This window comes from Agelaius tricolor, unplaced genomic scaffold (assembly GCF_023055355.1).
Source record: "Agelaius tricolor isolate 1412-34295 unplaced genomic scaffold, bAgeTri1.0.p SCAF_11, whole genome shotgun sequence".
In the NCBI taxonomy this organism is placed as follows: domain Eukaryota; kingdom Metazoa; phylum Chordata; class Aves; order Passeriformes; family Icteridae; genus Agelaius; species Agelaius tricolor.
Window position 1 is genome coordinate 25,581,827 of NW_027269271.1, and position 11,205 is coordinate 25,593,031.

Here is an 11,205-nt window from a genome sequence, read left to right on the forward strand (position 1 = left end):
TATATCCCCAAAAAGGGAAAATACAAGAAGCTGCTGCTAAGACCCCATTCTGCATGTATATTTTGTCTTCCTCTCCACCAGAAGCCATCTGGATGTTGCTTTGAAATAGATGGATTATGGATAAAGTTATCAGAAGGGATTAGTGTGATTAGAAGGACATTAATCCTGTCAAGAAGTAATGGTCAAGTATTAACCACCAGCAGTTGTTCCTAGAATGATGTTTGTTTTCATTCATCCCGTTCCCTCCCTCCCATTCTCATTTTGTAATTGCATGCTGTGGAAAAGACCTTCCTGAGCAAGTTGTGCCAGTGAGGCTGGGAAGTGCCTGCAGCAGCTACATTAGAGATGATTATATTGCAGTTGGGCATCATGAAAGGGAAGTGCTGCCTTCACTAATGCTGCTTGATCATGCAGGCTGTCGCTCACCTTTTTGTCAAGGTCAGAGACTCCAAGTCTCAACATGATAATAATGTGCATTTAATCATCCCAAAATGCTTCACCAGTGGAACCCCCCCTAATGCAGGAGGGCAGGGTCTCCATTTTATAGACTCAGAAACAGAGAAATTAAGGCACTTTTAAATGAAGACAAACCACTTACAGTGAAAAGAAAACCTGCCTGAAGTGATCTCTGTATTGCAGTGAACCATCACACTTTTCCTTATCTGTGCTTTCAGAAAAGGCTGCTTCACTTCCATGGAGGCACCATTTTCAGAGGAATGTTTGCAACAGAGAAAATACAACTCTTCATTGATGACAGAAAGAGATAAGAAACTTTCTCTGGCTCTTTTTACAGTTTAATGCTTGATTTGCTCTTAGTCTCTAGTGTAGTTAAAATTATTCAGCAGTGAGAAAGAGGGATCAGAACGACTTTTTCTTTTTAGGATATCCTTTTGCTTTCTTCTAATATGAAAACCACCCACAGAGCAAGACCCTGCCATGGCTGCAGTAGAGCCAGGGCAGTGGTAGTGGTGGGAAGATCACAGCCCAGCCCTGTCTGCTTCACCCTGCCCAGGCCCTGCCCTTCCTGACACAGATGTGTCACAGGAGTTTTGCACACTGTGGTGTGCTGCAGCCTTCTGGGGATCTGAGCACAACCAAGAGACTGTCTGAGTCACTGTGGCCAGTGCAATGACCCCCAATGTCTTGTATTATTAAAGATTTCATAGTATTACAACCTGATTTTCAAAGGAGTTGACAAGTCTGGAACCCTCTTAAAGGGGCTACTAAGGTTCATCTCCTGTGCAAATCCAGTAATAGAAAACAGCTTTTTAAAAGTTTAGACATCTTGATATAAATGAAATTGTGTCTAAGCTCAAAAAAAAACCCCAACTGCAGAAAGTGGAAGCTGTAGTACAAACAGGACTACTGCAGCAGTTTCTGTAGGGTTGGATTATCAGCTGTAAATAGTGCTTGAAATGTGCATTCACTTTTCAGAGGCCCAGTATATAAATATTTTACTAAACACAGGGGGAGCCCAAAGGTGTCAGGCATGATGGAAAATCTGGCTCTTGATCTTCAAGCAACAAAAACATGTCAGAGGATCAATACACTGTTTGCAGTGATTATGTTTAATTTTACAGCTAGGCTGCTAGGAAAGAAACCAGTCTACATTTCTAATGCATCATAACATGCATAATTTTGAGATTTGGTTTCTATTGCTTTATGAAATAGTAAGATTTTTATTTTTTACCCAAAATGTTGATATCTCCTTTATAATCTAACACTTGGAACTCTTAATGACAAATTGACATACACAGCAAAAATCCTGCCAGGAATTCACATGATGCATTTTATTTTCTATTTCTTGTGCAATAGGAAATCTGCTTTTCTGGACTAATATAAACAAGGCAGGACTTTGTACAGCACACAGTGAAGGCTGATGTCCAGTGGCTGTTCTGTCACCTGCATATGTGAGGTTACTGTGATACATCTGTGAGTTCTGGAGAGGATGAACAGCAGCCTTTGCTCACTGACTGACAAAGGGCATTGCAGTGTAGCTCATGCAGAATTCAGGTTGGCTTGTTGATTTCAGCTGTTCTGATTTAAAAAAAAAGTGTTTCCTAAATTCAAAGGTCAGGATGCAATCAAACCCAAATTATCCATTAAATATGGATGTGCAGCTTCACATGGTGGAAGGAGCCAAGAATCTTATTAATACTTTTTTTTTTCTTCTCTCGGTTCTTTCAAGCATTTTTAGATTAAGCAAAAAGCAAAAGGATTTGAAACACAAATTTGGATTATAAACAAATGTCAGATTTATTCAACTGTTTTTTGTCTAAGAAAACAGAGGGAATCCAGCCAGCCCCTCAAGCTCCACATGTCATTCCCATTCCTTTGTGAGACACTAAGTATTTTAGAGCTCTCAGAGGACTACAGAAAAATTCTGTCAGGTCGCAAACAGTTCATACCCCATTTGTAATCACTTCAGTGCTTTCCACACCCATTCACTCTGTCACCACAGACTCCTCTTGCACGTCATTAGATCCCTACTGACACTCCCTAAATAATTTCTACTGGGTTGGTCCAATTTTGTCATTATGATGTGTAATTGTAACATGTCATTTTTCACTGAAACAGTCTGGACCTCTGGGTTGCACAAACAAAAGAAAACACTAGAAAACAGTATGGGATCTGAGCATTAGACTTAACATTTCTAAACATAGTTAATAGCATTGAAAATGTTCCAGATGATAGTGTGGAGAAACTTCTGAAGATGTCTCAGGCATGGAGGAGGGATTAAAACTTTCCTCTACAAGCGGAAGCCATCTCAAATGATGACTTTTGGGGTAATCTGACACCAATTCTGTAATATAATAGCAATATGGAGAATTTAAAATAGTATAATGGTGTCAAGTGAGATGCTTTCTGACTGCTTCTTCTTACCCTTGGGTAATCCTTATCTTTCAGTTTCATCCAAGTAGTTTTGCTTTTAAGTCTAAAAGTAAATATAGTTATTCCGTCTAGTCATCTCCTTAAAACTCACTTCTCTACACTGACTCTCTCCACAATCAAGACTTAAGATGTTATATCCTAGGAAAGAGCTAACAAACATCTTGTTCTCACTGGGGTGAAATACACTTTTATTATTCACATTACAGTGTTACATGTGACAGGCAGTGCAGAAATGGGACTCTCAGCACTTTATGTTGTCATTCAGATTTCCCCATACACACCCCACAGAAGGTTCACCCTCCCCTCTTGGGGAAGGGCTGTTCCCCTGAGCCAACAGAGGTGAAGCAGGGGGAAGAGTCCACAGGCCAATAACGTGAAGAAAACAAGCCCTGTGTTCCCAAGCAATTTCATTCTATGGAAAATGCTTCTGCCTTGGTACTTCATGGAACATTTTTCTGAGCAGGCTCTTCAGAGACCCAGAGGCAGCACTTTGCAGCTGCTCCTCAGCACCTCACTAGATAATACACTACATAAATTTGGTTGCACTCGATTATAGAACCATAGAATTTTTTAGTTTGGAAAATGCCTCTAAGATCTTTAACCCCAACTGTTCCTTCCCCCAGCACTGCCAAGTCCCTCAAACCATGTCCCCAGGTGCCACATCTACTTGTCTTATAAATACACCCCAGTCTGGCAGCAGCACAGGGATAAGAACAGAACAGCTGGTATTAAGGGGAATAGTTTAACACATACATAGCAGAAGAGACCAAGCCCAGACTGAATAGAACCTTCTGTTATCCACCCTTTTCCTTTTGGTCTTCAGGTAAATTATGTGTCAAGGCATGGAAAATACCTCATAGTACCAGGGGTGTATTAGAAGAAACAGTACTGCACAAATTGTCATTCATGTAAAACCAGTATTACTGAGTTGATTAATTTTGGCTATCCTCTTTATTTAAATAGAACCATAACCAGAAAAAAAAATCATAGCCTTTTAGACATCTGTTTTCCTTCTGAATGGATATTATACTAATTTTATCAGACAGTGGTTTATATTCACAGTAAAGGTTTAAATTGCCAATTGCAGTACAGGTCTTGGAGAATTTGGGTCAAACTTTTCATCCCTAACAAATGGTGATCTTGAGTAGGAAAACAGATGAACAATCTCCAGTGTGAGGTTTATTGCCAGTTTCATCTACAGCTGAGAGCAAACAAATAGTGCCCAACACAACCTACCCAGGCCAGTGGTCAGTTTGGTATGGCCCCATACAGCCAAATAATGTCAGAATTCCTTTAAAACACAATGAGCAATACTTGTCATTGGTCAGATGTTCAAATGCCAGCGTGTTCCCCAGTCAGAGAGCTGGGGAAAAATATGGGAAAAGGGTACTAAAAAGAGAAGTTTCTAATTAAATACTGGGCTTTAAGAGCATGAGTAAGAATCACCAACTCAGGAATGTGAGCAGAAGGATGAAGGATTACCAGAACTGATGGCATTATGGACAGGAATCCCTTTAAAGAAAGACAGTACTATATTTAGAATATTGTATTTAATTATTCAACAAAACCACAATAGTAACTAATATTTATTACTACACCCAAATAGGCCTTCAAATACATATGAAATTTTATTAGCATACACTGGTTTGTACCAGGCACAACATACTCAGAGGAACAAGCTCTGTAATTTAAGTAATACAGGTCAAATAATTTCTTTTCTTTTGACTATAAAGGGAATAATATTTCTTTAACAGGATCTGCTCACGGGAAAGGATCAAATCTCTGCTACTCAATATTTCTTAAACATCTAGAAAATGGTTGGTGGTAAATAAATACAAAATGTAATAATCTTCCTAAGCTCAGAAAACGAAACTGTTTTTTCCAAAGGGAATATAACCAGGCTGTTACAACAGCTGAACAGTTTAAATCTGACCTGACAATTCTTTTCCCACTCTCACTGCTGACTGCTAATCAAACTCTTAGAAAACTTGGCTCTGTATCTCTTTCCAGATAAAAGCTTAATCATATAAACAAGGAGGTGCTGGAATAAAGGATGCAACTTTCTATTACATGTATAGGTAGATGTATAGATCAAAGAGAACTCGGTATGTTCAGCTGGTGCCAATCTGTGTAACTCTGGCTTTAGCCTGCTTTTCTGAACAACCAAGGCTTGTGCAGTCAAACACTGTGTGAGAGCCCTTACTAATAAATAACATGTTCATTCTGAGAGGGTCATGTTCCTGAAAGGGCTGTGGAACTTCACATATACAGGAGAGAAAGAATGTGTGGGCTTCTGGAATTAACTTGAAAAAGATCCAGGGCTGCAAGCCCTGCCTCTTCTGCAGCCTTCCTCGGGGTCTGCAGCACACGCATTCTGCAGCTGTCTCGGGTACATGCGGTGGCCCTGCCTGCCGGCAGCAATGCAGCGCTGGGAGCCAGATCTGCTCCTCCCCTGCAGGCACCTCTGCCTTGTGAGCAGAACGGGAGAGCTGCATTTCTGCTCTGTGGAAAATGCCAGCGTGAGTTCCCTGCCTACTGGGAGGAATCCGTGCCGAACACCAGCATTAGAAATGCCTCAACAGGGGTGAATTATTCAATATTATTCAAATAATACAATATTGTTCTTCGAAACTTTGCAGTTGTGACAGATCAGGTTTCAGTACCAGCCTCCACAAAAAGCTTAAGTCGAAGCAGTCATGCTTACTGAAAATCAATTTCTGGCCCATTGGGAACTGATCAGTACAAAGCTGGTAACATGTGGGGCAGGGAGTGGGCACAGAAATGCTCTGAAGGAAGGTGACAGTGTGTGAGTTGTGGCACAGTGCCTGCCACCACCCCTGGCCTGTGCTGGAGCTGCCGCAGACAGGAGCAGGTCAGAGGGTTTACATTGTCTTTAGCAAATGTGAGAAGATATTAAAGGGAAAGTTGAGTCTTTGTTCCTCTCCCAGTCTTTTGTATCATGCAGAGATATAAAAGACAAAAACATTGACATCAGATTTGATTACTTCAAGCATTTAAGAAGTTGAGAAACTCAAGTGGTGCGCAGGTATCTCTGCCAATCAACTTGTCCTGGGAACAGGTGAAGGAATCCCATATGTGTGTGCGTCTGTGGAAGTTTATAACTAACCACAGTGAAAGAAAGTGGAAGGTTTCTTGTTTTCTGGATAGGGAATGGCACCGGCAGTCCCCGGGGTGCGGGAGCCTCGGCAGTGACACCGGCAATCCCCGGGCAGTGGTACCGGCAGTCCCCGGGATGCGGGAGCCCCGGGCAGTGATACCGGCAGTCCCCGGGATGCGGGAGCCCCGGCAGTGGTACCGGCAGTCCCCGGGATGCGGGAGCCCCGGCAGTGGTACCGGCGATCCCCGGGCAGTGGTACCGGCAGTCCCCGGGATGCGGGAGCCCCGGGCAGTGGTACCGGCGATCCCCGGGATGCGCGGGCGCTCGGTGTCCCGGCAGAGCCGCCCGGTGGCCGCCCGGTGCATTGCTGGGTATCCCGAGCCTCCGGCCGCGCCGGGAATGCCGGAGGGGCAAGGAAAGGGCGTGGAACAAAGCTGGGCAGCGGGGTCTGCCTGAGGGGTTTGATAAACAGAACTCTCAGGGCATGCACAGGGAACTGTGCGCCTGCCTGCTGGAAAATCTGAGATCTGTTGAAAGCTGAAATGTTTTGCGTAAAAGGAGGAAAATACACTGTTTGCATTGTCCCTCTGTCCCAAAGAGAATCCTCTGTGCCAGAGAGGATCAGGGAGCTTCAGAGCTTCTGCAGCTGATTTTTCAGCTTGTTGAAGACATCTCCCTGTCGAGCTGCAGTAAGAGCTTGAACAGTGTCTAAATGTGAAACTACAAATTCAGATTTGGCTGCTATTTTCTCCGAGCTCTCTTGGTATTTGCATTCTCAGGTCTAACAGCAGTATCCCATGTTTACACATAAAGTAAGCAGTGTACATCTAGTAACTGCAGGCTCTAAAATTTGGTCTTGTAAGGTTCTGTTACTGATTATCCCTTGGGTAGACACAAGCTGTCAACTATTTGTAATTTTCTTTATCTTTCCAACAGAAGTGTTCTGTGGGTACCTGTTCTCACAGCTGAGAAAAGCAAACTCTACACTCAGGGGATACTGACAGGTATGAGCAGGGCTAAATCTCAGGCAGAGGATGGGTGCAGTAAATATATACTTATTTCAGAGTTGTTCTGATGCTATGAAGCTTTTTTATATAATCAGATAACTGAAATAATTTCAACCCCCACCCTTAATGAAGGTCCATGCCTCCACAAAAGCAAAAGCTTGTGCAGGGCACAGACTGACAGGCTAGTGGGTGATGGTTGCTTTTCCAAGATTTTTCTATCTATGGGAAAAGAAAGAAGTAAGACCACAGCTGACAGGAGACATCAGAAATAGGTACAGGAACTCTGGGATAGAGCAGTTCCAGGAGCAGCAACAAAGTTCAGGAAATCAAGAAATTGTACTTTGAAGAAATGATCTCCTGTTGTTTGACAGATTTCCTCTGCATCCAAGGAACTTTTAAAATAAACATCATTCAGAGATACCTGACTGTATCATAACTTCCTCATTTCTAATTAATACAATCTGCAAAGTTCTGTTTTAACTCTCTAACAATCAAGAGGTCAAGAGGTGGAATACAAATTTTCAGCCATTTCTGTTTAAGGCTGGATTTCTGATAGTGGAAAACTAGATTTTCTATTCTATTTTCAATCTTCTGATCTATCCAGTTGCCACTTTTTACTTCTTGTACAACCCTTCAAAATAAGCTCTGGACTTGGAAATAGGATAGTTTGCACTGTCTCTCTTTTAATCTTCCTTTCTCACCTCTCCTTTTCTTTACAGGTAATTTCTTCACTTACGTGTTCAAAGAAAAACTTGCATTAATTTCAACTAGGAGAGCAATATTTAGAGTTCTTTTTATGGTGCTGTGCTCCTGGCTTTTGTAAACAATAATAGAGAGTAATTTAAAAGATCATTTAAATGCCAGTACTCTGGCAGGACAGGCTGAAGATATTCCAAATCCACACAGAAATGTAGTTTAAATGTGCATGCAGATTGATAAAAATACAGTACTGGTTTACTGATTTTATGAAATACATGTGTGGAAAACACTGTGCTTGTCATTAAAAACCCCAAAAGACAACCAGCCAAAAATGCCCAAACTGTACAAGAATGTTGTTATATCTGGAGTGTTTTTTTCCTGAAAACCTTGCCGTTTCAGTTTGTGCTAGCAGGCACTGCTAGTTTGTTATACAGGGAGCTGGACTCACACTTGCAAGGAGAATGGAACCTCTTTGAAGGTTTGCAAGGTTTCTCTCTTTCCACCTCAGAGGACAGAGTGCAGCTGCTGTGACAGGCTCAGAGCTGTCACATCTCCAGCAACTCAGACCCATCACAGGCTGTGCCAGAGCAGCTCTTTCCTACTGTGCTGCTCTTCCTAACATCTCTGAATATACCAGAGGATCTAAAGAACTGCACATTTTATGGAAGGACACGTAAATCTGCTCCAACCCTTTCCTGTCCTCCTTACTATGTCACTTCCTCATGTAAGACTCTTGTTTTCTTTGGAAAACTTTCATTTCACCTCTCAAAAAAAAAAATCTCCTCACATGTTTTCCCTTGGTGTTCTCTAGATGCATGGGCCAGGATCAGGTGTGAGTCTGTGGTTATAAAACAGTTTCCTGCATAAAGCACCATGACTCAGCTTTGTTCTGTGAAAAACCATGAGAAGGCAGATGCCAGGGTAGATGATTTAAAAATAAAATTAGTGCTGTTAATCCTGTTCATTTTCAACAACTGTCAGTGATCTGAAGACTAGAAACTTGTTTTTTTCTCCAAGTGGAAGATGAGGTCTTGATGTATGAATTTGGTTCCAGAACTGGAACCAAATATTGCAGTAATTTTTCCTTAGCTCTGGTAAAGTTAGCTTTGTTACTTTCCTTCTCTTTAATAACCTCCCAGCCTTGGGCACATGAGGGAGTTTTTGGCCATCCAGCTGGTGGTTTTTTGGGACTGCAGTCAGTGGGAAGGCAGTCAAACTTAGGGAAAAGCCTGCCCTAAGTTACACCTTCCCACTGCAAAGGAAGCTGCCATGCACCAGTCAGTTCCAGCACTGAGATCATTAATTCTGTTACTGATAAAGTGCCACCACTAAAGGCTCTGTCTTTAACAATGAAGAAATCACTTTCACTTCCAGCCAAAGCCAGCTATATATTGTTAGTTCACTGGAGACACAGGGTTTTTTCAATATTTATCATACTATAAACACATACAGCACACCTCAGAATACTGCTGGACACTATGAATCAACTGTGCTTTTTCACTGTATTTGTACAGTGTATTATTTCAATTGTTTAGATTTAAGGCAGGCTTTTTGATAAAGTGAATTATTTATTCCATACACTTAACTTCTAAGTAGCTTGAAGGAAAAGGTCTTCCATTACAAGGGAAAAAGTAAACAAATTTAAAACCCCACATCTCATTAACTGTAAAGCAAATAATACCCATATGAGGTAGAAATGATGTATGGCAGAAATGATCCTATCAACTAAAATACATGTTCATGGCTCAACTATGAATTTGAATTGTGCAGCAGCTCTGATGCCTCTGGCACCGTCACCTAATTCAGTCACAACTAAACCATTGTGAGACAAATCTCAATTAGAAAACTTCAAAAGTTATTGGAATAATAATTGTCTTCACTTACCTTGAGACAACCAGAGGGAGAATCAGCATTTTCAGCATCCTCATCAGTAACTCACCAGGAAACTGGAAGTAGCTGATTTCCTGGAAATACATGGAGAGATGTTTATTGTTTTGAGCTACAGACTGACTGTCTTCACAAGTGCTGCTAGAGCTGTGGATCAGATAACATTGCTAGAATCTGCACCTTTGGTGCAAAGACAAGGTGGCAAAGATAGCAGGCTTTAAAAGGGAATTTTAAAATTAATTAGATTACATAATGTGTTCTTATTCAATAAACACATGGCATTGTTTGTTCCTTTACAAAGGAAGACAAAAATGAAATGTGCCATCTCTTGGAGACTACTGTTAACCAGTTGCCCTGAATAATCTCTCCATTCTGCATTTTGTCTGTTTTCCTAGACGTGTTTGAAGCTATGGCTTGGACACAAACGATGTTCAGACAGACAGTGGTTTGCAGTAGCTGAGGCCAGAATTGGTTTAATTTAGTTGCATTTACTAAATGCCTTATTTTTTAACTGAGATTTCTATTTTGTGCTCAAACAGTGCATTTATTAAAGCATGTTGTTGTCTAGTCTGTCTGACTGATACAGCAGAAATGAGCACCAGCAAAGGGCTTAGTTGAAGTATGCAGGGGGAGAATTCCCCAAGTGACTTCAGTAACATGTTCTGCTAATGATGGGAAACCTCAAATTTATTAATATGAAACACCATTAGTGTAATATAAACATCTGCACCCCTGTGCATCTGATACTGAAAAATATTTCCAGTGTTTTCTTCAGCTGTACATGTTCCAGAATAGTATAAAATGCAATATATTGCACTACCAGTTTCTGCAGGCCTATATGAAATGCTACATTTCATCTAGCTTAAATGCCCACGATTATTATCCATACCTGCCACATTCTACTGTGCTCCTGCTGTGCTCCCAGGAGTCTGAGAGACCAGAACCCTTTGCTACCTATTGTTTGAGAATGTGTGAAAAGACCCAAAGAACAACATAGATTGACGAACAGATGAAATGAAACAATTTTAACAACACATACAGGTGACTTTTACCTTCCAGAGCCCACCCTGGAGTTCCCCAAGGTACATATGTCTTTTGTTATGTAAGCCTGGCATTTCCTCTGCAGGGACTTGCTGGGAGCTGCTCTTACCTGCTGGGAGAGGCGCCTGGTCCTCAGGAAGAATCCCAGGAGGCAGCCGATGGTGACGGACAAGACGGAGAGGATGAGCAGCCCATTCCTTTTACAAACATCCTTGATCCGAGCGAGGATTGCATCCAGGGCCACCGCCATGCTGTCCTGCCTGCTCTTTGGAGAGGAATCAGCATCCCATGGGGAGAGAATCCACTCGCTCCTCTTGTTGGGGTGCACAGATCTGGCTCTGGATAGATCAGATCAAAGCACTTCCAGTTCTGCTTAGCTGACCCGCAAGGTCACCCCTCTGCCAATAGCCACCAAGCAAGCAGCTGGCATTATTGTTCCAAATTAATACCAACAATCCTATTATCAACTACATCATTAAGAGCCTGGAAGAAGATTAGGGGGCTCTGGAAAATTAGAACAGAATGCAGTAGTATTTCTAAAACAAGACCAGTTCAAAACAA

At 41.8% G+C, this 11,205-nt stretch overlaps 1 protein-coding gene across 1 annotated transcript in view; it reads right to left on the bottom strand.

The window, feature by feature from the left end:
* SLC1A7 (solute carrier family 1 member 7) overlaps positions 1-11,205 on the bottom strand; it is a 48,812-nt gene extending 37,607 nt beyond the window's left edge. The window contains exons 1-2 of the mRNA XM_071435632.1: positions 10,754-11,205; positions 9,601-9,680 (exon numbers count right to left, since the gene is read on the bottom strand). Of these exons, the coding sequence (XP_071291733.1) occupies positions 9,601-9,680; positions 10,754-10,894 (221 nt within the window). The 5' untranslated portion in view covers positions 10,895-11,205. The remainder of the gene's footprint in view (positions 1-9,600; positions 9,681-10,753) is intronic.